The 26,156-nt window shown below is 64.1% G+C and overlaps 5 protein-coding genes and 1 long non-coding RNA gene across 19 annotated transcripts; 4 read left to right on the forward strand and 2 right to left on the reverse strand.

The window, feature by feature from the left end:
• Positions 1-289: 289 nt before the first annotated feature.
• Positions 290-1,954, forward strand: TNFRSF6B (TNF receptor superfamily member 6b). The gene is made up of 3 exons (XM_037060103.1): positions 290-802; positions 899-1,120; positions 1,605-1,954. Exons 1-3 carry the CDS (start codon positions 385-387, stop codon positions 1,889-1,891), a joined length of 927 nt encoding a protein of 308 aa, XP_036915998.1. The 5' UTR covers positions 290-384; the 3' UTR covers positions 1,892-1,954.
• Positions 1,955-3,341: 1,387 nt separating this feature from the next.
• On the reverse strand, positions 3,342-7,420 carry ARFRP1 (ARF related protein 1). 4 transcript variants are annotated; one of them, XM_037060119.1, is made up of 9 exons: positions 7,290-7,384; positions 6,976-7,109; positions 6,781-6,874; positions 6,503-6,590; positions 6,239-6,321; positions 4,545-4,626; positions 4,252-4,322; positions 3,594-3,694; positions 3,342-3,522 (listed from the first exon to the last, which is right to left on the reverse strand). In XM_037060119.1, exons 3-9 carry the CDS (start codon positions 6,871-6,873, stop codon positions 3,435-3,437), a joined length of 606 nt encoding a protein of 201 aa, XP_036916014.1. In that variant the 5' UTR covers position 6,874; positions 6,976-7,109; positions 7,290-7,384; the 3' UTR covers positions 3,342-3,434. The 4 variants fall into 4 exon arrangements, with proteins under 4 accessions (XP_036916014.1, XP_036916010.1, XP_036916012.1 ...); XM_037060115.1 differs by having other exon boundaries at positions 4,545-4,647; XM_037060117.1 differs by lacking the exon at positions 6,976-7,109 and having other exon boundaries at positions 4,545-4,647; positions 7,337-7,420.
• Positions 7,421-7,424: 4 nt separating this feature from the next.
• ZGPAT (zinc finger CCCH-type and G-patch domain containing) lies at positions 7,425-18,907 on the forward strand. 4 transcript variants are annotated; one of them, XM_037060094.1, is made up of 7 exons: positions 7,425-7,517; positions 7,897-8,524; positions 16,721-16,854; positions 17,046-17,201; positions 17,761-17,880; positions 17,976-18,384; positions 18,565-18,907. In XM_037060094.1, exons 2-7 carry the CDS (start codon positions 7,941-7,943, stop codon positions 18,701-18,703), a joined length of 1,542 nt encoding a protein of 513 aa, XP_036915989.1. In that variant the 5' UTR covers positions 7,425-7,517; positions 7,897-7,940; the 3' UTR covers positions 18,704-18,907. The 4 variants fall into 4 exon arrangements, with proteins under 4 accessions (XP_036915989.1, XP_036915987.1, XP_036915988.1 ...); XM_037060092.1 differs by lacking the exon at positions 7,425-7,517 and adding an exon at positions 7,529-7,795; XM_037060093.1 differs by lacking the exon at positions 7,425-7,517 and adding an exon at positions 7,529-7,729.
• Positions 15,357-19,888, reverse strand: LOC118996607 (uncharacterized). Its single transcript, XR_005068519.1, has 3 exons — positions 19,802-19,888; positions 16,310-19,017; positions 15,357-16,211 (listed from the first exon to the last, which is right to left on the reverse strand). It is a non-coding gene; the product is annotated as an uncharacterized LOC118996607 (long non-coding RNA).
• LIME1 (Lck interacting transmembrane adaptor 1) lies at positions 19,294-21,773 on the forward strand. 4 transcript variants are annotated; one of them, XM_037060105.1, is made up of 5 exons: positions 19,294-19,409; positions 20,245-20,363; positions 20,506-20,717; positions 20,821-21,191; positions 21,288-21,761. In XM_037060105.1, exons 2-5 carry the CDS (start codon positions 20,266-20,268, stop codon positions 21,531-21,533), a joined length of 927 nt encoding a protein of 308 aa, XP_036916000.1. In that variant the 5' UTR covers positions 19,294-19,409; positions 20,245-20,265; the 3' UTR covers positions 21,534-21,761. The 4 variants fall into 4 exon arrangements, with proteins under 4 accessions (XP_036916000.1, XP_036916002.1, XP_036916001.1 ...); XM_037060107.1 differs by lacking the exon at positions 19,294-19,409 and having other exon boundaries at positions 20,246-20,363; positions 20,458-20,563; positions 20,633-20,717; positions 21,288-21,773; XM_037060106.1 differs by lacking the exon at positions 19,294-19,409 and having other exon boundaries at positions 20,246-20,363; positions 20,506-20,563; positions 20,633-20,717; positions 21,288-21,773.
• A 702-nt stretch (positions 21,774-22,475) lies between these two features.
• On the forward strand, positions 22,476-26,027 carry SLC2A4RG (SLC2A4 regulator). Of its 5 annotated transcripts, none has more exons than XM_037060101.1 (8): positions 22,477-22,705; positions 22,972-23,111; positions 23,992-24,101; positions 24,530-24,711; positions 24,784-24,884; positions 24,965-25,232; positions 25,313-25,404; positions 25,477-25,723. In XM_037060101.1, exons 1-8 carry the CDS (start codon positions 22,595-22,597, stop codon positions 25,628-25,630), a joined length of 1,158 nt encoding a protein of 385 aa, XP_036915996.1. In that variant the 5' UTR covers positions 22,477-22,594; the 3' UTR covers positions 25,631-25,723. The 5 variants fall into 5 exon arrangements, with proteins under 5 accessions (XP_036915995.1, XP_036915996.1, XP_036915997.1 ...); XM_037060102.1 differs by having other exon boundaries at positions 22,481-22,705; positions 24,968-25,232; XM_037060100.1 differs by having other exon boundaries at positions 22,476-22,705; positions 25,313-25,723.
• The last annotated feature ends 129 nt before the right edge of the window (positions 26,028-26,156 follow it).

A 26,156-nucleotide genomic window follows, 5' to 3' on the forward strand; every position in this document is an offset into this window, starting at 1 on the left:
GCACTTTGTCCCAACTGCTCAGCCTCCATCCTCACGGCCGGAGAGGAAGACACGGTGACAGCCGAGTGAGGGAAGCTGAGTTCCCCGCCCCCCGCCCGGTCACTGGGTCACAGGCCGTCCCTGGCGCAGTAGGGCACTCAGGGTGGGCCCCGGACTGGAATCTGGAGGGCTGGGCCAGGCACCGCTGGACTGTGACACCACCCACCGGGACTGGGTCGGAACAGAGCCCCCCAAGTTCTGGCCCCTCCCTGGGGTGTGGCAAGGCAGTCGTATATAGGGGCCACCGCGGAGGTGGAGCACTCCACTGGCTGCAGGTAGCGGTCACTCGGGGTGGGCGGGGTGTGCTTCCTTGCCCAGTCCTGCTGCCCCATTCCAGGGAGGACCATGAAGGTCCTGGACAGGCCACCCCTGACTCCGCTATGGGCACTGTCATTCCTGCTGCTGGTGCTGGCCATGCGTGGGGCTGCAGAGGACGCGCCCACTTACCCGGTGTGGGATGTGGACACGCAGGAGCGGCTGTCGTGCCGCCGCTGCCCTCCCGGCACCTTTGTGCACCGGCCGTGCAGCCGCAGCCGCCCCACGGTGTGCCGCCCTTGCCCGCCGCAGCACTACACGCAGTTCTGGAACTACCTGGAGCGCTGCCGCTACTGCAACGTCATCTGTGGCGCAGACGAGGAGGAGGCGCGGCCCTGCTCCGAGGTCCACAACCGCGCCTGCCGCTGCCGCCCGGGCTTCTTCGAGCTCTCGGGCTTCTGCCTGGAGCACGCCCCCTGCCTGCCGGGCTACGGGGTGGTTGCCCTCGGTGGGTGGTGGGTGCTCTGTGGGTGGCGCTGGGATTTCCTCTGCCAGTGAGGACGCCACAGCTCCCTCTAACCCCAGGCTCCTGTGTCACACCCAGGCACCCCCACCCAGAACACGCAGTGCCAGCCGTGCCCCCCGGGCACCTTCTCAGCCAACAGCTCCAGCGCAGAGCAGTGCCAGCCCCACCGCAACTGCACAGCCCTGGGCCTGGCCCTCAACGTGCCAGGCTCCCCCTTCCATGACGCCATGTGCACCAGCTGCTCCGGGTTCCCACTCAACACACCAGAGCCCAGGGCGCCGTGGGACTGGAGGGGCACAGGTGAGCTGAAGCCAAGTGAAGGGTAACTGGCCTGGGGACAGCAAGCTCAGCGTGTGCCCCGCCCCCAGCTCTCAGGCCCTCCAGCTCTGGACCCATACACGGTTGGGTGGGAGCCTGGGAAGTGCCTCCAGTTCCATGGAGTCAAGGGCCCTGCAGCCCCACTGAGCAGCCTGGGCGGCGGCCCTGCTGAGTGCGCTGAGGGTTTGGGTGGGGGCAGGTGATGCTGTTCCCCACCCCTCAGTGGGAAACTGAGTCCTGGAGAGTTTAACCACCTTGCTGGCGTCAGTCACAGCAGGCGTCCCACTTCACCCTAGGCTGAGGCCCACCAGCCCCACCTGCCTGCCCTCCAACCCCAGCCAGCTGGTCCCTCTTCAGGTGCTGGCACAGAGGACTCTGCCTTGTTCTACAGCCTCCCCAGAGCCCAGTGTGGGGAGCCCTCGCCCAGGACTGGCTGAGCCCCCACCTCACCCTGACCTTCCTGCAGAAACTGAGGAATGCGAGCGAGCCCTCGTGGATTTCCTGGCTTTCCAGAACATCTCCTTCCGGAGGCTCCTGCAGCTACAGCAGGCCCTGACTGGTGCAGGGGCGTGGAGACCACTACCACCACGGGAGGACCGAGTGTCCTTGCAGAAGCAGCTGTGGCAGCGGCTTACAGAGCTCCGAGAGGCCCGGCCCGGGGCACTGGCTGCAGGGCTGCTGCAGGCCCTGCAGGCTGCAGGGCTGCCCAGGATGGAGCGAGTAGTCAGGAAGCGGTTCCTCCCAGCGCCCTGAGCCCCACCCCCTATTTATCCCATGGAACTGACACTTAGTTTTTATAAAGCTGTTTTGTAGAAACTGGTGTGTGAGACTGAATGCCAGGTCAGCTCAGTGCGTGGTGGGGACCCCGGTGGCAGAGTGCTGGGGCGGCACAGGGCCTCCTGAGTCCTTGGGTCCCTCTGCCGCACATACTAGGACGGGGCTCCATGGTAGGAGGGCTGAGAAGCAGCAGGTGTAGCCCTTCTGGGGGGGGGGGAGGCAGTTCACTCTGAGATGCCCCGGCCAAGCTCACAGTGATTGGGAGTGTGCATGACCACTGGGCCCAGCTGGGGAGTGGGGCGCAGGAGTCATCGAGTCCAGGGGCTCCACTGAGGGTCTGGACCTGGTGGCCTGGACCCTCCCCAAGCCTGCCTTCCTTCTGAGACCCACCCACTCCCCACCAGAGGGGGTACTTCCCAGGAGGAACCAGCCAACTACCTCTCCCAGCCGGAGACCCAGCAGCTTTCCGGGAACTGCTCTTCCCTCCTGGCAGACAAAGAGGGCCCCTATGCTCCTAGAGGAAATGTGGGAGGGTGGGACTCCCAGCTCTGAACGGGCTGCCTGCTCCTCCCACAGACATAGGACTCCCCCACCAGACTCATTCCTTTCCCAACGGCTCCTCTCAAGGATCCCTGGGGGAGGCAGTCTGCTGGGACCTGAGCCCAGGGCAGGAGGCCACCGAGCCCCTGGCTGCAGGCAGGCCATTCCCACCACAGGGAGGCAGCCTGGGAACCCTCCTGCTGTGGCCACCACAGGAAGGATGGACGGGAGCTGCTCAGATGCTCTTTATTTTCCCCACACACACCCGCAGCCAAGCCTGCTGCGTGGCAGCTCCCTGGGGCCTGTGACAGGGGTCCCCAGGACCAACCTGCCTGGAGGGCCTCTGCTGGGGATGCAGCACTGGGTGGGGACCCATCTCACCCTCAGCGGGGAGTACAGGCATAGGACACCACCAACAGGGCCGCCTGGGGACCCAGCCCACCTTCTGACACCCCCAGGCCCCGGTCGCCTGCCCACCCCAATTGGCGCACCCGAGCTGGTGCCCCTGGTCGCTCCAGATGAGTGGCAGGCATGCTCGGGGAAGACACCCACTTCCTGGGTTTCCCACATCGCCAGGGGTCAAAGTGGTTGATGTTGGACCAGTGGGGGGAGGTGGTGGGGGGTTGGAATGGGAACACACAAGGCTTCCCAGGCAGACGGCACTCCACCCTGAGGCTGCACTAGAACCATGCCCCCCACAACCGCCCCCCCAGGCAGGCAGGTCCGAGGCGGTGGCGGCTTTAAACAGCATCCACAGGGCCCTCAATCCTGGCCTTGAGTGAGTCCAGGCCTGAGGTAGCTAGCTGCAGGCCCTGCCACCCCCACTCCCCTGGCAGAAGCCTCCGAGTGCCCGCACTTTAGGACACACAGAACAGTCTGTCTTAAGAGAGAAAACAAAGGAAATGAAGAACCGAAGGCATAGCTGGCCCCATGCCCAGGTTGGTGATCCAGCTGGCAGGCGTCCGGGTGCTGGCTGCACCTATGTGATGTCCCTCTGCCGCGGTGGCCGGTGCACGTTCCGCACGACGCACTTCACCATCCACTCGATGCCTTCTCGCACCCCCTTGCTGTGGAGACAGCTGGTGTGAGCTGGGTGGGGCCACCCTTGATCCCAGGGCGGGGCAAGGGCGCCACTCACCCCGTGAGGGCTGAGCAGGCCTGGGTCAGGCAGTCTCGACGGCCAATTTTGGAGGTGCAGTCACTGAAGGCGGTCTTGATGTCCGGAATAGAGAGGCAAGTCTGGGGGCAGGGGGGGGGGTGGCAGGCTGTGAGGAGCAGGCCCCTCCCTCCTGAAGCCAGTCCCTGGCACCCAAGGAGCAGGTGGCCCCCAGTCCCTAGCACTGCCCAAGTGGGACAGGAGCATGGAGGTGGGGGGTGAGGACAAGGTGCGAGGCCGCAGTGTCCTTAGACAAGTGGGGCAGACGAACGGGGCTGATCCAAAACGCACCTCCACAAGAGGGGGGTGTGGCTGATTGGTGGTCCCAGGACCAGTCTCCGTCCCTCCCCAGATGCCCCCCGGTTCTGGGGGGTGGGGCTGGCACTGCTGCCAACCCCGAGGGCAATAGACAGGTCAGGGGCCACGCTGAGGCCCACTCTGCAGTCCCTTTGTCTTTTCTCTCCAGGGCTTTCTCTGGCATCCCCTGGGTCTCCAGGCTGCAGGACAGGATGTGGCTGCCCCCCAGTGGAGACAAGGTGCCCTGCATGGCCCGGAGAGCTGTGTGTGCCCAGGGCAGACCCTATCTGCTGGAGGTGGGGCCTCCGCTGGAGTGGCTACCCTCACAGAGGGGCAGGCTCACCTCCACATCCTGCTTGTTGGCCAGCACCAGGATGGGGACGCCATCCAGAGCCTCACTTGTGACCATCTTCTCTGGAACAGGCAAGGCGTCCGTGAGTGCCCTTTGCCCCCCAACCCTGCGATGCCCAAGAGCCCCCACATTCCTGCCAACCTCTCCACAGATGGCAACACTGCCTGCTGGGCCAGTGGCTGGGGCCCTTGCGACCTAACACACCCAGCTCAGGACCCTTGGGATCTGTGGGCTGGACCTAAGCCCCCCTCCCCCACCCCGGGCACTGGCTGGGCTGCACCCACCAAAAGCTCGCTTGGACTCCGACAGCCTCTCCTCATCCGTGGAATCGATGACATAGATGACGCCGTGGCACTCAGCGTAGTACTGGGGAGGGCAACGGCGGGGCTGGCTCACAAGCATTCAGCCACCCCCAGCAAGGCCCTTCTGGGCTGCCTCCTGGGCGCAGGGATGCAGCGCAGAGGAGCCGCACCCTCCCAGACCCCTTCAGAAAGGGTGTGCTGGTCCTGGACAGGGGGACCGCCTCCCCTGCCCACTTCCTAAGGGAGGACCCAGAGGTGCAGTACACCTTCAGGCCCCATGCAGATGCGGACACCAAACCAGTGCCACATTTGAAGCAACTCTGTCCCCTGTACAAGATGGCAGGGCCAAGGAACTAGCCGGCGTCACTGAGCTGAGAGTTGCGTGGTCGGGGCCGGTGTGGGGCGGGCAGTCGGCAGCTCCTCGGAGTAGTGGCACAGGGGCCCCTGCAATCCTGACCCGCCAGAGCCTGGATCTGGGCAGAGTGGAGGGGCTGAGGGGAACATGATGTCCCTAGGGAGATGGGCACAGAGCAGGTCCCTCTGAGCTGCTGGGCCTGGGACACAGAGGGTACAGGCTTGGACCGGGTGGGTCCACCTGGAACACCGACCAGAAAAGAGCCGCGAGGACGCCCACACTGTGAGGACACCTGCCACTCCCATTCATCACCCAGCACAGCCAGGTACTCTGTGGGCTGGGCAGGGTGGCCAGTGGTCAGCTCACTGAAGGACGCTTTGGAACACTCCTGGGTGTGGCCCCCACCCCACCTAGGAAGAGCTGCGGTCTGCACACGCCACAGAGGCAGTGCTGGGTCTCACAGGCTGTGAGTCCTGCACACAGGCCTTCCCGCCAGGGGACACGAGGGCTTGGATTCAGACAGGCAGGCCCAGACCTGCTCTGCCTCAGGGTGACTTAAATGGCCAAACCTTCTGGCCACAGGACAGAAGTTGCCCTCTTGGCTAGAACTCCCGGTGGAAGGGATACTTGGGAGGGACCAGGAAGGAATGAACGGACCTGGTGCTGGGATCTGCCAGGCATCAGGACCTTGCCGCTCAATTCTAAGCACCCAGGCCACCAGACAGTGTCAGGGAGGACACATCTGAGCCCCCAAAGCTGGACTCCAAACCCTCAAGCCGGCCCACCAGGAGGGGCTGCCCAATGGAAGGCACCAGGTCTGTCCCACTCACTACAGATCCCGGGGCCTGGGATGGACTCCAGCCTGGGCCACGTGGGGGAGGGCGCCACTGACTCAGAAACACCCCAACCCTGTGTCCAAAGAGAAGGTGGTAGCTGTCAGCCTCTGAGGATGTCCCTGCCTGATGAGGAAGGGCCACCACGGAGGGCAGGTCCCAAGCCAGAACAGAGAGAAACCAGGTAAAGAGGTTCAGGCCTGGTGGTGACCCAGTACCAGGCCGGTGCTGTGCCTTCACCACACCTGGTTCTGGGCCCCCTTCTCTCTCGTCCCGGGATCGTTAGCAACACCTCTAAGCCAAAAGGAATCAAGGGGGTCCTCACATCAGAGCGACTCAGAACCCAAGACAGGATTGGAAGGGGAGCCTCAGGAACTTTGGGGTGACAGAAGCTACTGACAAGGAAAAAAGGCGATTCTCAGGTCTTCTGAGAAAAGGAGTGTGGGAACCAGGGTGATACCTGGTGGCAAACAGCAGGAGGGGCTCACCTTGTCCCACAGAGACTGCAGCTCCTCCTGCCCCCCTAAGTCCCAGAACATGAGTCGAGCCTTCCCCACATCCACGGTGCCGACTGGGGAGAGAAGAAGCCCGCTGAGGCTGCTGCACAGCCCCGCCTGCTGCACACACCTCCCAGCTCTCCTGCAGACAGCACGCTGCTCCGATGCCCCAGAGACAGGCCAAATGCTGGTGGCAGCGATCGTCCCTGCAACCTCAAGGCACGCCACGCCCACAGCCCTCCGGGATCCCCTTACTGTTCAGACCCACGGTGGTGGTGATCTTGGAGAGGCTCATCCCCTTGTAGTTCTTGCTAAACCGGGTTTTTGATTGCTCCAGAAAGGTCTGGGGGAAGAGGGGAGACAGGCACCCGGCGCTATAGGGGACTTCAAGGCGGCTCCCCTGACACCCCTCCTCGGGCCCATTCTGAGAGGAGACATTGTGCTTTCAAAGCAGTGGGAGGTGACTGTCCCGAAGCCTCTGACGGGGACTGGGTTCTGTGAGGGTGGCTGGGGCGCGGCAGGGCCAGGCGTACCGTCTTTCCTGCATTGTCCAGACCCAGGATAAGGATGCAGTACTCGTCCTTCTGGAACACGTACTTGTACAGCCCCGACAGCAGCGTGTACATCCTGCAGAACGGCGGGAGCTGAGTCCGGAACTAAAGGACAGTCCGGCGCCCCCAGCCGAGGCCCCGCCCCCGGCCGAGGCCCCGCCCCTAAGTGCCTCCCACCTTGCTACTATCTCCCGGCCGACCGCAGGCGTCCGCCTCCAGACTTTACTCGCTCCCCGCAGCCAGCCGGGGTCGCAGCATCTTCTCCCTACTCGGCCACGCCCCTAGGCAGCACAGAGCTCACGGCAGGACCCCTGCAGGCGACATAAGGGGGCAGCCCGCTTTTCAGAGGCAGGGGTGCGTGCGGCGGCGGGGCGGCCGCGGAGTGGCTGTGCGGCGGCCCGGTGGCGGCGGCAGAAAGTCCCGGAGTCCAACCCTGCCCAGACCCCGACGTCCAGCCCCGCGCGGGAGGCGGCGAGCCAGCCCCGGCGTACCTGCGCCTGCCTGGGCCGCGCGCCTGACCCGCTGGCCCTACACCGACCTGCGCCGCCCGGCGGGGCGCCCGCTGTGACGCGGCCGGCAGCCTGGGGAGGGTCGGCACCGGTCCCGGCGGCCCCCGCGCGACGCCTCCCGTCGTCCCCTGCAGCAGGCACTTCCGCCGCCAGCGGCGCCCGGAAGTGCCTGTAGGCTGCGAGGGCGGAAGCCGAGTGCCGCTCTAGCCGGTGAGTTTGGCGGCCTCTCTATGGCGCGGCCCGGTGACTACGCGGTGGAAGTTCCCGGCCCGAGGCGAGGGGCGCGGTCTGAACAACTGGGTCGGAGCTGACAGGTCCCGCGGAGGTGAGCGGGCGGGGAGGCTGGGGCGCGGGGCCGAGAGGCTCTGCGGCCTGGCGGCAGGATCAGGTGGCCCGGAGAAGAGCGAGGCCATCCGAAGCCGGTAAACTCCCTGTCTGTATCTCGTCCCTGAAACGGGGGAGGAGCGCGCAGGGTTCTGCGGGCCACGGTGAGGACTCCGTGAGGTCTCGGGGCAGCAGTCGGCCGCGGGCTCGGTGTCAGCCGTGGCGGCGGCAGAGCCCGGGCTCACAGAGTTTCTCTTCCTCGCAGCTTTGCGCCCACCAGTCCCCTGAGGACTCGGGAGCCGCCTCGGGATGGACGAGGAGAGCCTGCAGAGCGCGCTCCGCACCTACGGCGCGCAGCTGCAGCAGGTGGAGCTGGCCCTGGGAGCCGGCCTGGACCCCGCCGAGCTGGCCGACCTGCGCCAGCTCCAGGGGGACCTGAAGGAGCTGATCGAGCTCACTGAGGCCAGCCTGGTGTCCGTACGGAAGAGCAAGCTGCTGGCCACCCTGGATGCAGAGCGCGCGGCGCAGGACGATGCCGAGTACCTGGCCTTCCCGGAGGCCATTGCTGAGGCGGTGGAGGTGCCAGGAGCACCCAGGGAGGAACCGGACACTGCTGCTGAGACAGAGGATGGGCCCGTGCCCAGCCAGTCGGGGCGGGAGGATGAAGGGGAGGACTCCGAGGATGATGGAGGGCTGAGCGGAAGGAAGGTGAACGCCCCCTACTACAGCTCCTGGGGCACTCTGGAGTACCACAACGCCATGATCGTGGGCACAGAAGAGGCTGAGGACGGATCAGCGTGCGTGCGTGTGCTCTACCTGTACCCCACGCACAAGTCCCTGAAGCCCTGTCCGTTCTTCCTGGAAGGCAAGTGCCGCTTCCAGGACAACTGCAGGTAAAGCGCCGTTCCCAGCCGTTCCCGGCCGCAGAGGCTGGAGGCCCCCCTGGACTGTCCTCGTGCAGGTGGTTCCTGGGATTTTCTCGGGTAGATCAAGAAGGGGGGGCGCTTGTGTTGAAAAGAACGACCCCCCATCCTCAGTTTTATTCTTAAGGGTTAAAACTCTAAAATTCACTTACTGTGGAAATCTGCCACCAAACACAAAATTGGAGAGGGTGGCATGGCGGCCTCCCATGCTGTCGTCTCACTTGGTCACTTGTCATCTTGCTTCCTCCACACTCCCTGCCCTGCTCGTCTCCACCGGACCCTTCACAGCGAAGCTGGGGGTTCCTGGGCTTTCACCTGTGAACACTTCTGGATGCGCCTCTCCCCTGACCGAGAGGCCGTGGCGGCTCGGGGCAGTTCTCTCTCTGCGTCCGGTGTCCGCAGTTGTGTCGCCTCACTTCTCCTAGTGCGTGACCTCGGCGTCGCTCCTTTTGCCTGTCCCTGAAAGGGGCCTGTGCTGAAATTCCTAGCAGGCAGCTTACTTTTTTTTAGGCCACAGTCCAGAGTAACTTTCACTAGGTTTTTGGTCATCCTTTTTCTTTAAAGAAAAAAATTTCTTTTTATCCTCACTTGAGGACATTGCCGTTTGCTTTTTGAGAGAGAGAGAAAGAGAAAGAGAAACATCGGTGCGGAGAAGCTTTGATTTGTTGCTTTCGCACACACCCAGACTGGGGACCCACGCCCGGACCAGGGCCTGAGCGTGTCCACCCCAGGGGTCACGTGCGCCCTGCCTGGAATCAGGCCCCTAAGGTTCGGTCACAGGATTATGCCCCAACCATGGAGCTGCCCTGGCTGGGGCAGTCATCCTGTTTCTTAAAAAGACTTTTGGTGGGTCCAAAGTCTCTAGGCAGATTTCGCCTCCCTCACCCCCTCCTTCCTTCCTCCAAGTGCAGTGTCCGTGTAGAGAAGGGGTCAATCAGAGCGTGTTCCACAGCAGCGCAGGGGGCCGGCCACAGGACTAGGCCTGTCACCCTCAGTGCCTGGAGGCCGAGCACCTGCCTGTGTGGTGGTCCGGCGAGGGCAGAGGCTGCAGGTCCGGGCTGCTCCCTCCGGGCCCGGCTCTCAGCCAGCACGCTTCTCCTGTGCAGCAGCCCCATGAGGCGGGCCGCTGACCGTCCTGCCCGTATCCGGGATTGGCGGTGCTTTTCTTACGTTTGGTTTGGGTCTTCCAAAGCAGTAAAACGGGTGGCATTGAGGCACCGTGGGACCCTCAGTCTGCCCCGGTGCCCTTGCTGGCCGGTGGCCGGGTTGGCACAGCTTCTGTGTGTTTTTCTGCACAAGTGAAACCGGTGGGCACGTGCTGGCTTCTGCCCACTGTCCGGCCCACTGTGTCTGAGTGTGGCTGCGTCCTCGCTGCTGCCGTCCCTGGCCTCCCATTCCACTGTCCCATTCCGTCAAAGGACCTGGCCCCGCCCCTGGTGAGGCCTCCAAGTGCTGTTCTTGCATCAGGAGGCCCCTACTGACCGGCGTTTCTTTGTCCTGGTAGCAGCTGGGAGATGCTCAGGGGTGTGTCTGCACGCCCACGGGGTCGGCCACGCAGGGACGCTCTCCTTCTGGCGGTCCCCTTCGTTCATTCACTGGCACGGCACGAGGGGACGCTCTCCCTAGTCCATGGTCTGGCTGCTGAGTGGCATGGTCACGTGGAGCAGGCGGGGAAGTGCTGGGGGTCTCTGTTTTGTCCCCTGGCCTCCCAAGACAACTCTTGTTCACCCTCACGTTGAAGCCCCGTGGGTTTTACACGCACTCGAGGAACTTCTATCCATCTCAACTCTGACCCTCACTGAGGCTGCAGCTGCCCCACCTTTAGCGGGCGGGAGCCTCGGCAGCCTGGTGCCTTTGTCCCTTTGGCCCCCGTCCGTGGTGGGGACACCCCCCTTGTCCGTTTCCCCTGCCCTGCCTGGACTTAGCCACCCTGCCCCCCAAGAGCCCCCGGTGCTCTCAGTGGGAGATGATGGGGGGGGGGCAGGGCACTAATAAGATTGGGGGAATTTGGAGGCTGTTTAGCGTTTTCTATAATGTACCTACATCATCAGCCAATAGAAATAACCCTCCTTCTTCCAGTCTTACTGTGAGGGGGCCTGTCCCAGGCTTCCAGGTGCACCTTCTCATGTGGAGCGAGGTCCCTTCTCATCCCTGATCAGCTGGGTGTAAGATGAAGGGCGCTGGCTTGCCTTCCGTGCCCTTGTGCATCCGTCGGCATGAGTGTGTGTTCTCCCTTCGTCCTGCTGATGTGCGCGTCCCGTCCCGTGGAGCAGCTCACACTAGGGGTCCCGTGCACTCCCGGTCGCTGTGCGGGGCCCTTTAAAGGGCTGCTGGGCCTGGTTCGGGAGTTTCGTGTTGAGGACACTTCCATCTCTCCATCCCCAGAGGCTGGGGGGTCTGTTGTATCCGTGTCTTGTGATGTCATCGTCTGGCTTTGGCGTCAGGGTGCCGGTCTCACATCGTGAGTTAGGAGGTGCCTTCTAATCTTGGGGAACAGTCTGCAGAGGACTGGTGTGCAGGGGGCTTGCCAGTAAAGCCGTCTGGGCTTGGATTGCTCGTTGTTGGAAGTTCTTTGACGACGCTGTTTGTTCTGGGTCAGGTCTGTTCACCTTTTCTGTTTCTCCTTGAGGCACTTTGGGTAGCCTGTGTGATTTTGGGGACTCGCCCTTGTCATCTGCTCTGCAATTTGTTGGCCTGGGCCTGCCCCCGGCCCCTCCCGCCCCCTGCAGGTCTGCTGGTCTGGAGCAGTGACCCCTTCTTCGTGGGCTCGCGCTCTCGAGTGCTCGCTTCCTTTTTGGCCAGTGGAGCTAAAGGCTTGTCGGTGTTATTTTATTTTCTGGCCATTAACTCTGTGCTGTTTTCCTTCTTCTGTTTCGTTTATTTCTGCTCGAACCTTCACGATTTCCTTCCTTGTGCCTCTGTGCGTCTAGTTCACTGTCTGTCCAGTACCTCAAGGTGGACGGCGGGTTATTGGTGGGAGGGTTTCCCCTTCCCTGAGGTCAGCGTTGGCAGCTACCTGTCACCTGACCTCCCCTCGGACCCCCAGCCACCCTCGGCCCAGCCCGTGCTGTGCCCAGTGCCAGTTCTCATTTCAGCCCTAGGGGTTGGCAGGGGCCTTCATATGACTTCAGGGTTTAGTTTCCTGCGGCCCCACACATGCCCTGGCGTTCGGGCTGCGTGTTATGCTGCGGCTTGGTCTCTCGGTGCCAGCGGGGGGAGGTCCAAGTCCCTCTTTCCTGGCGTCTTCCGCCGGGGTCCCTGGGCGCCGTGCGGCAGAGGCGTGGCGTCTGCGTGCAGCCCTGTCTCACCCTTCACTGCTGTCGGCGTCACTCCCACCTGTTCGGGGACGCGCTTTGTTGCCGATGAGTAAGTGTGCGGCTGTGTCGTCCCGAAGGCTGGGTGGTTTTGTCCGTGTTTCTCTTTATCTCTTTTCCCACTGGTGTCCTTTTTTTCACAGTTCACGATCAGCATTCCTTTGTGTTAAGTCCAGGGGCGCAGCCTCGCCCTTCATCTCAACTCCCGTCCGCTGTCCGACGCCGCGTGGCCGCCGGGCTGGCCGCGGACTGTGCGTGCGGACTGTGCGTGCGGACTGTGCCTGTGATTGTGCGTGCGGTACGCTTCCCCTTCGCCCTCTCCTTCTGTTGCCCGCACCTCCTCCAGGCGGTGCAGACCTGGAGAGTTTTATACCCGTTCTTCTAACGTAGACTTGAATCCACTTGCATTTCAGGTAATTACCACTTAGCAAGGACTGACTGCTGCCTTTTTGTTTTATTCTATCTTTTTAAAGTCTTTATGTATTTTTAGAGAGAAAGGAACAGAGGGAGAAAGAGAGGGAGAGAAATACCAATGTGAGGTTTCCTCTCACGAGCCGCCCACTGGGACCTCTGCGCAGCGCAGGCTGTGCCCCGACCGGGAACGAGCCCACGACACTTTGGCTCCCAGGCTGGAGCTCAGTCCATGGAGCCACACCAGCTAGGGCCGTTTTGTTTTAATATGTGTCTCATATCTTCCTGGTTTTATTTTTATTCAGTGTATCTTTTTGATTCCCTTCTCTTTTCATTTTCTGCATACAGGGTGGGGCAAAAGTAGATTTACAGCTGTTCGTGTGGGAAATAATGCAATGAAAACTCAGGGACACGCCAAGAATAATCTGTCACATCAACTAACTGTAAGCTTACTCTTGCCCACCCCATATGCTGTGTTACCTTCTTAACGGTTACCCCGGGGGTCAGGAGGGACCCCCCAAACATGGGAGAGTCCAGTCTGAACCCAGAGCAGGGCCGCGTCGGCTGGGTACAGCCCCCGCTCCTGTGGCCCCCCCTTCTGTCGTTGTTACAAGCGGCATCTTTACGTGTCTCGTGCCCAGAAATGTAGATTCGTGATTGTTGCTCTATGTATTTGCCTTTTAAACCACATGGGGGAAACCGCATTTCAAACCCAAAACACAGGACCACTGGCGTCTGCGCTTACCCCTGCGGGCGCCTTCCCCAGTGCTTGGGAGGCTGGAGTCACTGCCTGGTGCCCTCCCCTCCCGCCCGGAGGACACCCTCCGGCGATCTGGGTGGACAGGCCTGCCGGTGACGAGCCCCCTCAGCGTCTGGTTGCGTGGGGACGTCATTCCTCCTCCACAGTTGACGGTGGTTTTTCCAGAAATGTGATTGTTCTCTGACAGGAGTTTTCAGGACTTCAAGTGTGTCGCTGCCCCCACCCCCGGCCCCACGGCTTCCCTAGTTGATCATCTCACTGAAGATCCTCGTCCCTGAAGGGTCCCGTGTCCCGTGGCCCCCGGGGCTCTCGCTCTGCCCTGGGGTTTTAGCCATCTGACCCCAAAGTGTCTTGTTGTGGGTCCCTGTGAGTTCATGCTGCTTGGAAGCAGAGATTCGCATCTCATCAAATTGGGGGTTTTCAGCCATTCTTCTTCGGTTCTGAGAACTTTTGTCCTCCCCTTTCTCCCCTCTTTTCTGGAATCCGTTACGTGCATTTCCATTACTGGGCACTTTGGCTGGCAGCGTGTGCCATGTGATTCTTTTCTGGACAGCCGGGCACGGGTGCTGGCAGGGAGGGGCTGCTGTGCACAGGCCCTTGGTGCTGTGGTGGGTGAGGTGGGGAGGCCTCCGCACCTGGGACGGGCTCCGTGTCCTCGTGAACACAGGCCCTGGGCCACGGGCCTCCCCCGTGTGTCCCAGCCACCCCCACACGTGAACATGCAGGGGGGCCAGACGACTCCCTCGGGGCGGGCTCTGGGTGGCTGGCTCCCCCTCAGGCAGCCTTCTTCAGAAGCACAGGGTGCTCTGGTCTATCGCAGACATGCTTCCCAAGCACGAGGGGGCTTCTCAGCCACGCCTGGTGGGGCTTCTGGAGCAGAACTCACAGAAGCGTGGGCCCCTCTGCCAGGGCAGGCCCCTGCAGGTTTCCACCTCCAGAGTCATCCTGCCAGCCCAGCAGCGGCCCTGGGTCCGACTGAGGCTGCAGCAGGCGGGCTCCGCCCGGTCACGTGTGTCCCTCTGTGCTCGCCGAGCGGGTCCTGCAGGTCGGGGCGACAGTCGCTCCTGTGAGCTCCCTTCTTGTGGGAACCTGAGAAGAGTCGTCAACTTTCCTGTTTGTCCCACTTTTTCCTCTCTGCGAGGACAGAGGGGTGACGTCCAAGCTGCTTTTCTGCCACCCTGGGAACCAGAAGTGTCCCATCTAGTGCGCATGTCATTCCAGTTGCTGACTGCAGCTCTGGGACGCGCCTTTGATCCCAACCCCACAGTCCTCACTCTTCTCCTAGGCACCCCCCTGGGATCATGACCGTCACACTTCCCCTTAGTCCCCTGGCACGCACTGCATCGACCTCTTCGTTAGAGTCTCCGTCCTGGCTCAGCACGGTCCTGTCGGCCGCTCCCACCCTGAACATGGGTGGCCCGTTCTGTGTGGGCACATCCACTTTAGACGATACAGTGCAGCAACTCTGGATTCCAAACTTTTCCCAGGTGTTGCACCGTGTTGCGTATCAGTGGGTTTCTGGACCTAAATGATGAAGTCTGTTCCCAGGCCTCTGATAGTTCTAGTTAGGACTTCAAATGTAATTTTATGCCTCAGGCTGGCTCCTTAGGAGTCACTCTGTGTAGCTCAGGGGTCCGCTGGGGGCTCAGTCAGAGGCTGTGCCCAGCTTCCCTCCTGGAAGGTGCCCCTTGGCCGGTCCATGTGCACCAGGGGTCTCATCCCATCCATCTCTCTGCTCTCACATTGTCCTGGCACCCCTGGGGGCTTCTGATGAGTGCACACAGGTTCCTGGAAAGCCAAGGGTCCATGGGAGTGGTCCCTGTGTGGCCCTTTCCGCTTCCAATCGCCCCACCTGACAGCCCAGTGTCCACCCCAGCTGGGCTCACAACACCCCTGCTGTCGGAGCTGTTGGCTTCCTTCATTAGCTTGGGTCACTTGCAACATGTTTAGCCACAAGGTCCCGATTTTCACCCGCTTCCCTGCTCCCACCTTTTGCTGTTGCTGCTCTGCATGGGGGCCAGGGCCGGGGGCATCCCCAGCTGGGGACAGCTGCAGACCCCCGCCCTGTTCTGCCCCAGGCACCGCGGGGCGCAGCCTGCTTCCACCAACTTCCTGCGCTCTGGAGCTGTGCGTTTTGACCCTCTTGCCCACTTTTTAGCCTTGTTTTTCCTTTCTTTTTAAAGATTTTATTTATTTATTTTAGAGAGAGGACAGGAGGAAGAAAGAGAGAAACATCACTGTGTGGTTGCCTCTTGCACGCCCCCCACTGGGGACCTGGCCCACAACCCAGGCCTGTGCCCTGACTGGGAATCAGACCAGTGACCCTTTGTCCCACAGGCCAGCACTCAACCACTGAGCCACACCAGCCAGGGCAAGCTTTGTTTTTCAGAGCACTCCACACCTCGGTGCTCTGCTGTGGCGGAACTGGGGGTCCCCCTTGCGGTTCCGAACACCCGTTCTCCAGTCCATGTCCTCACTCACCGAGGCGCGCGTTTCTGTGGCTGTCGTGAGGCAGGCAACTGAGTTGGGTTTTTAATGTGAAAAACCAGCGTCAAGTCCCTTCCTTAGGAGACGCACGCCCGTCCGTCCTGCCCCCGGGGAGCAGCTTGTGGCCAGGGCTCTTCGAGAGGCTCCTTCCCCCACTGGCCCGCTCCCTCGCTCTCTGTGCTGGGTCTGTTGTACGGGTTGGCCAATAACTGCTGCCCACAGTCGCGAGTGTAGGTTTCTTGCAAGTCTTCGGTGTTTGGCGAGCAGCACTGAGGCCCAACCTTCGCATACTTTCATTGTGACTATTCTAAGTTCTTGAAGCGCTCGCCCAGTGTGAGCAGTGTGCCGAGTTGGAAGGGGTCTGGCATCCCCGAGGGTCTCTGCCGCAGGAGGCTTCCTGCTGGTGTCTCAGAGGCGGGGTGTGGTCCCACTCTCCCAGGCGTGTGCCTTTGGGACAGATGGTTTTGCTTCCCTTGTTGAATGGGCCTTTCAACTGCAGTTCTCACCGCTGTCCTCGTGGGGTCCGCATGCACAGCCGCCGGGGCCGGGACCGTGCCCTGGGCCCGTGCCCTGGGCCCTGAGGGCAGCAGGTGTGAGAGGGAACTGCCCCGACGCCACCTTTGTCCCACCAGGGGGGCCAGCAGGACGCCTCCTGTCCCCTCTCCCTCTCAGTCACCACCGGTTCCTGCTTAGAAGACAGCCGTGCAGGGCACCAGCTCTGGGGTGGGGTGGGTGCCCCTCCTGGTTGCTCTCGTGGGCGAAAGCAGCTTCCCCTCGAAGTACCTGCACTGTCGGGGTGGGCGGGTGCTCGGCTCTTGCGTGTCTTTATTTGGTGAAGGGAAGGCTGCTGCCCACATCCCCTGCTCCCCTCTCTGCTCTGGTTTCAGTTTCACGGGTTCAATCGGCTCTAAAATCAGGGCGCTGCTGTTAGAACTCGGTAGTGCTGGGCACTGTGGGCAGGACTGGGCCGCATAAACGCACAGACACACCCGCGATGGCTGACCATCACTGTCTGGGCCTTCGTGTGCAGTGGAGGCCACGGGGCTCTCACCCTGGGCAAGCCAGTCCGTCACTCCAACCCAGAGAGCTGGGTGCCACGGGAGGCACAGGAGCAGGCGTGAGCGTGTGTGTGCTGTGTGGATGCGGAGGGCGGGGAGGTGGCTGCATCTGAGCCCCACCTTGGCCCCTCTGCAGATTCTCCCACGGGCAGGTGGTCTCTGTGGACGAGCTGCGTCCCTTCCAGGACCCAGACCTGAGCTCCCTGCAGGTCGGCTCCACCTGTCTGGCCAAACAGCAGGACGGCCTCTGGTACCCGGCACGGATCACTGGTGAGGCTGCCCGTGGGCCCCCACAGCCCCCACTGTCCTGCAACCGCTGCTTTGTCTGGGCTTCCAGTCCCCACTCCCTGCTCAGGAGGAGCGAGGCAGCCCCCAGCCTCGGCTCACCTTGCTCCCAACCTCCCGTGTCTTTCCCACCCACTTCGAGGCCACTGACCGGCTTGTCTCGGCCTTGCCTGCAGATGTGGACAGCGGCTACTACACGGTCAAGTTTGACTCACTGCTGCTGAAGGAGGCTGTGCTGGAGGGGGACAGCATCCTGCCCCCACTGCGCCCAGAGCCCACAGGGTCCTCTGACTCAGACGGCAGCGATGCGGACGACTCCAGCTATGCCAGAGGCAGGCAATGCCAGGGCGGCCGGGGCGGCTCCTGGTTGCTGGGGCCCCTTGCCCACCTCTCCAGAGTCAGGGGTGGGGGGACAGAGCCTAGTGTGTGCACACAGCAGGGGGTGCTGATCGGACCTGGAGACCCCACAGGAGGTTGGGGGACCAGAGTCTGTGAAGGTCCCGGCAGATCACAGACCTGCAGGGGCCAGGAGTGCAAACCCCTGCCACATGCTGCAAACCCGAGGCTGGGCGGGGCTGGAGAGCACAGAGGGGCAGCTCCTACCTGGGCTTCGCTCAGGTCCTGCTGCCTGGCAGGTGGGGTGGGGGGCTCTGCAGACAGCCACAGGCGGGGAAGCTTCAGGAAGGGGGTAGGCTGGCAGTGTCCAGCCCTCCTGTGGGGTCAGTGAGGATGAAGATGGGTGGCGCCCCCATGGGGCTGGTCCATGAGGTGGTGCTTTCCAAACCCCCACATCCTTGGGGCTGGAAAGAGGAATGACCCCTGAGCTGCTGCTGGCCAGAGCCCTGGGTGCTCCCAGAGCAGCCTGCTGAGCCGCCCCCCTGTCTCCCATAGTGGTGGAACCCAGCGCCACCGCCTGCGGGACCTGCAGCTCCAACTTCGCGGGCTGGGAGGTGCATACTCGGGGCATGGGCTCCAGGCTCCTCGCCAAGATGGGCTATGAGTTTGGCAAGGGTAAGCTGGTGGGGGCTGCCTGGGGAGGGGCCGGGGCTGCCCCAGCACAGCAGGGGGTGGTGCCCAGCATTATCACTAGCCGCCTGTGCCTCCAGGTCTGGGCCGGCACTCGGACGGCCGGGTGGAACCCGTCCACGCTGTGGTGCTGCCTCGAGGGAAGTCGCTGGACCAGTGTGCGGAGATCCTGCAGCGGAGGACCCGGGGCAGCCAGGCTGGCCCCAGCAGGCCCCCAAAGGGCCGCGGCAGAGGGGGCGGGCCAGGGGGCCGCCCACCCCCTCGTGATGTGTTTGACTTTCTCAACGAGAAGCTGAAGGGACAGGCTTCTGGAGCCCTGGAGGCGGGGGCAGCCCCCACAGGGAGGAGGAGCAGCAAGGAGCTGTACCACGCCAGCAAGAGCACCAAGCGGGCCCTGAGCCTGCGGCTCTTCCAGACCGAGGAGAAGATTGAGCAGGCCCAGCGGGACATCCGGGGCATCCAGGAGGCTCTTGCCCGCAATGCCGGCCGGTATGTCGGGGGCTGAACTTGGGGCAGAGGGTATTCCCGAGCAGGAGATGCCCTGACTCGGTGGAGAGCTGAGTCTGAGGCTGCTCTGGACAGTCAGAGAGTGCTGGCACTGGCCACAGTGGCCTGAGGGCTTCTTGGCAGTGGCCCGGGAGCCCACGCTGAGTGGTGGCCTCTCCCCAGGCACAACGTGACGGTGGCCCAGCTGCAGGAGAAGCTGGCAGGAGCCCAGCGGCAGCTGGGGCAGCTCCGGGCCCAGGAGGCGGGCCTGCAGCGGGAGCAGAGGAAGGCGGACACCCACAAGAAGATGACCGAGTTCTAGAGCCCCATGCGGCACGGACGGGTCCCACAAACAGATGCCACCAGAGGAGGGGCCGCCTGGTGCCAGGCTAGACGCACAGCCAGCCTGGGTGTGGGACTGTGGAGTGGAGATGAGGCACGGGAGGCACACCTGGACATGCAGGTGTCCACAGAGCCCGTAGTGGGTGTCTGCTTATTGAGAACATTAAAGTGGCTTGTTACAGCGACTCCTAGTGGTGGCTCGGCCAGCGGTGCTGTCTGGGGCAGGGTCTCCAAGTGTGGCTGCGTGGTTGGGCAGAGGGCCCAGGGGCACTGTCGTCCCGTGTTGCCTGACACCTGTGAACAGTGGCGCGAAGCAGTAGGGCCCTTGCAGGGCACTGTGAGTGGGGCAGGGGGCCGGCCTCACCTCTCACCCTCAGTGCTCAGTGCCCCCAAGACCGCCCAGTGCCTGTGCTGCACCCACCCCTTGGGGTGGAGGCTGTGAGAGGCTGCCCTGAGCTCACAGCACCACCCCCCCCCCCAGTGTCATCTAGACCCCGGGGCGGGGCCAGAGCCGGGGGGGGGGGTTAGGCGGCTGCGGAGGGTGAGGCTCCCACTGTGGGTGGCGGCTGGCGCCAGCTGCCGTAGAGCATTGAGGCGCAGCCTGACACAGGCAGGAAGTGAGGGGAGCTCCACCTGGGGCCGCACAAAGGCCCCCAGCCTCCAGGTGCCCTGCACCCCTGGCGTCGGTGAGTTCCTGCTCTGGCATCCAGCCTGGCCCCTTGGTGCCTTCCCAGGGCAGTTGAGGGCTGGGGCCTGGGAGAGCTAGGCCCTACCAGGTCAGGGCACTGGGCTTGAGTGGGAAGTCCATTCTCTGGGTCTGAACACCCCCATCTTGTGCTAGTGGACTGAAAGTCTGCACTGACTAGGGTGGACCCCTGTGGCTTGCAGCAAGACCCCACAATGGAACCACAGCTGAAGGGGGGGAAGGTGGGGAGAGCCTGGGAGAGGTGGGGCCTTCAGTGCCCAAAGCAGCCCCTCTCTGCCTGCTGACCCTGCCTTCCCAGCCCCTCAGGGGGCCAAGACTAGTGACTGAGGGGTTGTCACCTGAGACAGAAGCCTTACCTGGGCACTGTCTTACCTGGACATGGCCGAACATGAGTCTGTGGCTCATGGCTTGCAGGCTTGGGGCCGTGACCTCTGGGGCCTCCAAGGTCTCGGGCTTGGGTTATAGGGGCCACAGTGAGGCCTCAGCCAGGTCCTCGCTGGCCGTGATCTGCAGTCGCGTGGGTCATCATTGCTGACCTGGTGGTTCCTGAGGGCCCAGGAGGGCGCACGCCCTTGCACCTGACCGGGAGCCCCCAGCTAGAGGTGGGAAAGGAAGATGGGTGCCGAGACCACGTCCTCTCAGCCTCTGTAGGAGGGAGGGGCTGCCGAGTCTCAGGGTTTCCTGTGTGCTGAGTCAGAGCGCCCGGGCGGAGGGGGGGCGGGGGGGGAGGCACCCAGCACTGTGAGGCCCCGAGTGGGGCTGCAGGTGGATGCCTGGACTTCAGTCAGCCCCCAGCACCCACCTTCTGCCCCCAGGCCAGTCCCAGGCTACATAGGATGGGGCCGCTGGCATCCTCAGCCCCTTCTGCCCTCTGGGTCCCAGGGTGCCTCGCCCTGCTCCTCTGGCTGTGGGTGCTGTGCACTGCCTGCCACAGGTATGTCCACCCCTTGCCCGGGATCCATGTGGAGCCCAGCTCAGCGCTGTGGCCACAGGGGGTCGGGCTCCAGGCTGGTCCCCCTTGATGAGAGGCTGGTGCCCCTGCCTCCTTGGCTTGACATCCACCCTCTTGCCCCCAGGAAGCGGGTGCAGAGGCAGCCAGCTGGGCTGCAGGGTAGTGTTACACCCATGGACACGGTGAGTTCCAGGCTGTCTCCAGGCCGGGGCGGGGCCGGCAGGGGACTGACTTGCCTTCCTTGCCACCAGTCAATGCTGACACAACCCCACCTCAGCACCCTCAGCAAGTCGGACACCAGGCTGCATGAGGTGCACCGGGGCCCACGCCGAACAGGTGAGCCAGGCAGGGAGCATGGGGGCTGTGGGTGGGGCTTGCTGCATCAGGCCACCCGACCCACTGCAGCCCCAGATGACCTCCGCCCTCACCCGACTCCCAGCTCTTCGGCCGGTCAGCATGGATCTCCTGCGCCCACAATGTCTGGAAGTGTCCAGAGGCACCATTAGGCCCCCAGCTGCCTTCTCACACCGGGAACTGCCCCAGACCTTGCCTGCTACCACCCATGCCCAGCCCTCCGTGGGCCCCGAGGCCACCTATTCCAATGTGGGCCTGGCTGCCATCCCCAGGGCCAGCCTGGCGGCCAGCCCCGTGGTGTGGGCAGGGGCACGGCTGACCAGCAGCTGGGCCAGACCTGGGCCTGAGGCCAGACCAGAGCTGGCTGAGTATGCTCGTATCCACAAGCTCAGGGGAGCAGACCAGGGGCCCCAAGGCCTGGAGCAGGGGAGGGTCCAGGACACCCCAGCCACGCAGGTACAGTGGGCAGTGTGGGGTGGGTGGCGGGGCTGGGCAGATCCTTGGCAGAGAGGATGGCGCTGACCCCTTCCTGGGTTTCCTTCCTCTCTCCAGGTGGACATCCTGTACTCCAGGGTCAACAAGCCTAAAAGGAGGGACCCAGGACCTGCTGCAGACCAGCTGGACCCCAAGGGCAGGGCAGAGATTCTGACTCTGGGGAGGAGCCTGTCCTATGAGGTCCTCCCACTCAGGGGCCTGAGCGCTGACCACGCAGACAACGGCGTGCTAGAAAACGTGTATGAGAGCATCCAGGAGGTGGGGCTCTCTTGCAGGCCGGCAGCCCCCAGCTCCAGCCCGTAGATTGGACCTGAAGGCCTCCTGCTTCCCTGCCTCAGCCTGCACTGGGATCTTTGACCCACCCCCCCACCCCCAGCACCCAAGCACAGGTGTTCCCTCCCCCGGCGTGGGCCCCGCCCCTATTCCCTCCCAGTCCCCACACACACAGCTGGCAGCCTGAGAAGACCCTGGGGTCCTGGCCGCCCCGGCCTCTCCCACCAGCGTTTTAATAAATCCCCAGCGCAGAGAGGATGAATGCAGTGCCGCACAGCCTTCTCTTCCTGAAAGCCTGGAGGTTTGGGAGGATTGTCTGGAAGAAGTGAAAACATCCCCTTAGATCGGGGGCTGACTCCCTCCCTCCGGGGGCGCCTGAGCCCTGTCACTAGGCTCGAAAGACACTGTGGGGACAGAGGTCAGATTAGGTGTGGTGTCTCTAGGCCGGGTCGGGTCTAGAGGGGGTGCGGCCTGCCGGCAGAGTGGCCGCCCCAGGGTCGTACTTACACCGCGAACACCGAGCACCGAGGGAGGGCTCCGTCCGCCCAGCCCAGGAGTTACATAAGGGGTGGGGGAGGTCGGTAGTCGTGCGTTAAAGAATCTGCACCTGGGAAGCCCTCCCAGGAGACGCGGCCCCTTCCCCGACCAGCAGCCCTGCGCGCGGAACCCCACGAGGAAATCGGCCCTTCGAGGCAGCGAGGGCGTGCGGGCCGGGGCTCCTCGGAAGCCAAGGCGCGGGCGGGCAGGGGCCGCCAGGGGGGCCCCCTCTCCGGGCCAGCGCGGGAGCGATGGGCCTGGGGCGGGGCCTCTGTGAGGCGTGGTTAAGGAGCACAGGCCAATGGGAGCGCGGCGAACCCCAGCCAGGCTCCACCTCGGAATGTTGATACAGCGCGCTGACCAATGGGCGCACGCCGGGGGCGGGGACACAAGAAGGGGGCGGGCCGGCCCTAGCTTCGGGGGCAGAGCGGCGCGGGCGGCTGCCGATCTAGGGCGGGGGTCGGCGGCCCGGCCAGCCCGGCCCGGCCCGGCCCGGGGCCGCGACCCGAGCGTCCGCCTTCGCTGCTGCAGCCTTGGCGCCCGGCCGGCGAGCCATGGAGGCTGAGCGGCCCCCGGCGCCCGGCCCGGCCTGCGGGCACCCCTCGCCCCGCGCTGCCGGCCCTGAACCCGCGGCCGCACCCGTGTGGGTGCCCGCGTCGCCGCAGGTACCGGGCGCCGGGGGCTTGCACCAGAGTGCGCTCGCCGCAAAGATGGCGTCGGGGCTGCACAAACTTCGGGCCCCCGGGGGCGGGGCGGCGTTCCGTCTGTGTCCGCGGGTCCGCAAGGCCCTGCCGCTTCCCGCCGCGCCGGGCCAGGGGCGGGGCCGGGGGCGGGGCGCGCCGATCACAGCTGGTTTGGGGGTTCAGAGCGGATCTGGGTGGGGGCTGGGGGCCCCGGGACGCTGCCTCTGCTGAGCACGCCCCGTCCGCAGGGCCCTGCCGTGGGCGGCGGCTTGGCGGGCTTGCAGTTCTCACCCCCGCAGGAGCCGGAGCCGCGGGCCCCGGGGACGTGGGCGGGGGCGGCAGCGGGGCCCCTGACGCCGTCAGCGCACATCCCCTTGCCAGCGCACAGGTGAGCCGTGCACCAGGCCGAAGTGGGCGTGTGCACACGTGCGCCCTGGTGTGCAGGGGTGGTGGGTGGGGCGCGGGAACGTGCCTTCCGGACACCCGCACAGGGTGCTCGATTGGGGCAGGTCGGGGTCGCGAACTGAGTTTCTGGCCACCCCCGTTCTCCAGCCCCGAAAGAGTTAAGCAGTGTGATAGTATCCCTTGTTCCCCTCAACCCCTGGGGCCTGAGATCAGCTGTAAGGGAGCTGCTCTCCGTCTCTTCTGTAGAGGCTGTTGGCGTATGTGAGGTCCACTGCCCAGGGGCCCCCAGGCCTTGCATAAATGCCTCTAGGGTGTTGGACACCCTGGGCTGGCCGTGCAGCCAGGGGCAGACACTGGTCTGGCCTGCTGGGACCTGGGGACCGGCTTGTGCTCGGAGCTGTTGCCCTGGCTGCTGCTCACTGCTGGCTGCTCTTCTCTGCTCCCCCCACCCCACCCCCAGGCCTGGCCCTGGGCCCACAGCTGCTGTTGCTCAACCTGGGTTAATGTGTGATTGGGGGAGGGCTGGGCCTCCAGTGCTCTGGCCCAGCGGGTGGGGCCTCAGACCCGGGGTCCAGCACCAGGGTCTGAAGGAGACTACTGAACACAGCCCAGGCTGTAGGTGACTCAGCTTCAGGGAGACCCCAGCCCAGGCCCAGTGGTCCCTGGAGATCTAGACCTTGTAACCCGAGCCTGGGGTGGAGCTGGGCCTGCCGCCCAGCCCAGCGCCTGGAGTGAGGGACCCTGGTGTTCACAGCTCAGGCCCAGGCCTGCACGTGTGTGCCCAGCCAGGGAAGGGGTCTGGGAGCACTTGCTGGGTCCCACCTGCCCAGCCCACCCCCTGCCCCTGCCCTCTTCTCCCCCAGAGCCCCCCAAGGAAAAGCCCAGCTGGATGAGGTCATGGCTGCTGCAGCCCTCACAAGCCTGTCTACCAGCCCCCTGTTCCTGGGGCCCCCGACTGCAGGCTTCCCTGCCGGTGAGACTTAGAGGCCCAGCCTCGGATGGGGACAGGGGCGGGGCCACTGTTCCTCCAGGACCTTAAGGGGGGCAAGCAGAGCCCCCTTACCTGGAACACCACCTTCTAAACACATGGACATCAGGACCCCCAACGTCCTCACTGTGGCCAAAGCCCCAGTGCCTCCAGCCTGCAGGCCTCCGTGACCACCCGCCGGTTCCCCCGGTTGGCCAGGCATCTCTCCACACAGGGTTCCCCCTTCCCTGTCCAAGGGAGGTCGTTCTTCACACTGTGGCCAGCTCTTCCTGGCCGCCATCTCATCCCAGCACCTACGTGCCCACCAGCTTACCTGCACGGAGTTCAGGGATTCAGAGTGGGCTGAGTCGGCAGCCTGTGCAGAGCAACCTGAGCCCTACAAGCCCTGACTCTGGCCTGGCCTGTCCTTGCAGAGCCTGGCTCGGAGCCCTGGTCCAAACCACCAGTGCAGCCACCAGGCAGTCACAGCAGCAGCGGTGGGGACTGGGGCTGGGGCCCAGCCAGCGAGCAGTCCTCTCCACCCACACCATCACTCCCACTGCCCCTGGAGGCAGCCCACTTCCTGTTCGGGGAGCCTGCCCCTCAGAAGAGGAAGGTGAGCCCGGGGCTGGGCCCAGGGTGGGGTGGCCTTGGCAGCCGAGCCTGATCACCAGCCCTTTTCACCCAGGGTGCGGTGCAGGTCCTGTTCCAGTGTCTGTGGAAGCGCTGCGGCGAGGTGCTGAGCACGGCCTCGGGGATGCAGAGACACATCCGTCTGGCCCACCTGGGGTGCGTGCACAGCCTGGGGGCCTGGGGTGGGGCGGGCCCAGCCAGGCCCACGCTGCAGCTCCCACCCGTCCTGTCCCCAGCAGGCGGCAGGCAGAGCCAGAACAGAGTGACGGCGAGGAGGACTTTTACTACACGGAGCTGGACACTGGTCTGGAGGTGCTGACTGGTGGGCTCTCCAGCCTGACCTCCATGTCCCCCACAGCCTCCCTGCCACCTGCCTTCCCACACCTGGAGCTGCCGGAGCCCCCAGCTCTCCCCAGCCTGCTGCGCCCCCTGGCCTTGCCCCCACCCCAGGTGCTGAGCTCCATGGCGCACCCCCAGGTGTGCCGCAGTGACCACTCCTACCAGGTGGGTGTGGTCACAGGCAGCAGCCGTGGGTGGGCCCCTCGGGCGCTCTGGAGGGAGACCACAACTGTGTCTCCTTTCAGGGCTGCCTGGCACCCGCCCGGCTGCAAGCGCAGCCCAGCCCCGCCGGGGCCTGTGAGCCAGCCCTGCCCTCCACTAGTGGTGCCAGCCTGAGGTGCGTGTGTGTCAAGGGGCAGGTAGCAAGTTGGGGGGGTCCTGGCCCAACAGCACCCACATGTCCCCCCAGGAAGCCCCGAGGGGACGCCAAGAAGTGCCGGAAGGCGTTCGGCGTGCAGCGCCGGGACCTCTGGTGCACTGCCTGCCGCTGGAAGAAGGCCTGCCAGCGCTTCCTGGGCACCGCCGGCTGCCCGGGACGCCCAGGCTCCCAGAGGAGGAAATGAGCTGCGCCCACCCCTGCCCAGGACCCTCCGAGTGGCACGGTCTACTTTTCAATGGGGCAGGGGCATCAGGGACCCTGGAGCCCCAGAGGTCGGGGAGGGTCCCACCACTCCAAGTGCCTCTGAAGAAACCAGCCGTTTGCACTAAAGCCTGGGGTGGGTGTGCCCCCCCACCTGTCCATGGACTTGTAAAGGGGGTTGACGGACCAGCCTAGAGGCCACGTGGGAGCCAGACCAGGATGCACTTTGAGGGGTCGGGAGGGGCCTTCCCCACTGCCCCTCACTTGGTGGGTGGCGCAGACCCCAGGGCTGACGTCGAACCTGGTTTCTGAAGCTCAGGTGTCTTGCGCCTGGGCTTTGCCAGGCGAGGAGAAAAATTAAAGATTTGGGTTTTCCAGAAGCTGTGTCTGCCTCCGGGGTGGGGGAGGCGAAGTTGGGGGGTGGTGATGCTGGCCATGTGTTGTAGAAGGCTGGGGGTCACTGTGGCCACCTCTGCCAGTACAAGGACAGAGGAGGGGACCCTGTCTGA

The sequence above is a fragment of the Sturnira hondurensis genome, unplaced genomic scaffold (assembly GCF_014824575.4).
Source record: "Sturnira hondurensis isolate 20B ecotype Veracruz unplaced genomic scaffold, ASM1482457v3 Scaffold0011378, whole genome shotgun sequence".
Lineage (NCBI taxonomy): Eukaryota > Metazoa > Chordata > Mammalia > Chiroptera > Phyllostomidae > Sturnira > Sturnira hondurensis.

Excerpts from the sequence above, each read along its gene's own strand:
- ARFRP1 (XM_037060117.1), bottom strand. The coding sequence starts at position 6,873 with ATGTACACGCTGCTGTCGGGGCTGTACAAGTACGTGTTCCAGAAGGAC. Across the intron at positions 6,591-6,780 it reads TGGACAATGCAGGAAAGACG|ACCTTTCTGGAGCAATCAAA; the intron begins GTACGCCTGGCC and ends CTCTTCCCCCAG. Across the intron at positions 6,322-6,502 it reads CACCACCGTGGGTCTGAACA|TCGGCACCGTGGATGTGGGG; the intron begins GTAAGGGGATCC and ends TTCTCTCCCCAG.
- ZGPAT (XM_037060094.1), top strand. The coding sequence starts at position 7,941 with ATGGACGAGGAGAGCCTGCAGAGCGCGCTCCGCACCTACGGCGCGCAG. Across the intron at positions 8,525-16,720 it reads CGCTTCCAGGACAACTGCAG|ATTCTCCCACGGGCAGGTGG; the intron begins GTAAAGCGCCGT and ends GCCCCTCTGCAG. Across the intron at positions 17,881-17,975 it reads GGGCTATGAGTTTGGCAAGG|GTCTGGGCCGGCACTCGGAC; the intron begins GTAAGCTGGTGG and ends CTGTGCCTCCAG.
- LIME1 (XM_037060105.1), top strand. The coding sequence starts at position 20,266 with ATGGGGCCGCTGGCATCCTCAGCCCCTTCTGCCCTCTGGGTCCCAGGG. Across the intron at positions 20,718-20,820 it reads CCGGGGCCCACGCCGAACAG|CTCTTCGGCCGGTCAGCATG; the intron begins GTGAGCCAGGCA and ends CCCGACTCCCAG. Across the intron at positions 21,192-21,287 it reads AGGACACCCCAGCCACGCAG|GTGGACATCCTGTACTCCAG; the intron begins GTACAGTGGGCA and ends TCCTCTCTCCAG.
- TNFRSF6B (XM_037060103.1), top strand. The coding sequence starts at position 385 with ATGAAGGTCCTGGACAGGCCACCCCTGACTCCGCTATGGGCACTGTCA. Across the intron at positions 803-898 it reads CTACGGGGTGGTTGCCCTCG|GCACCCCCACCCAGAACACG; the intron begins GTGGGTGGTGGG and ends TGTCACACCCAG. Across the intron at positions 1,121-1,604 it reads GTGGGACTGGAGGGGCACAG|AAACTGAGGAATGCGAGCGA; the intron begins GTGAGCTGAAGC and ends ACCTTCCTGCAG.
- SLC2A4RG (XM_037060097.1), top strand. The coding sequence starts at position 22,595 with ATGGAGGCTGAGCGGCCCCCGGCGCCCGGCCCGGCCTGCGGGCACCCC. Across the intron at positions 23,112-23,991 it reads ATCCCCTTGCCAGCGCACAG|AGCCCCCCAAGGAAAAGCCC; the intron begins GTGAGCCGTGCA and ends CTTCTCCCCCAG. Across the intron at positions 24,712-24,783 it reads CTGCCCCTCAGAAGAGGAAG|GGTGCGGTGCAGGTCCTGTT; the intron begins GTGAGCCCGGGG and ends CTTTTCACCCAG.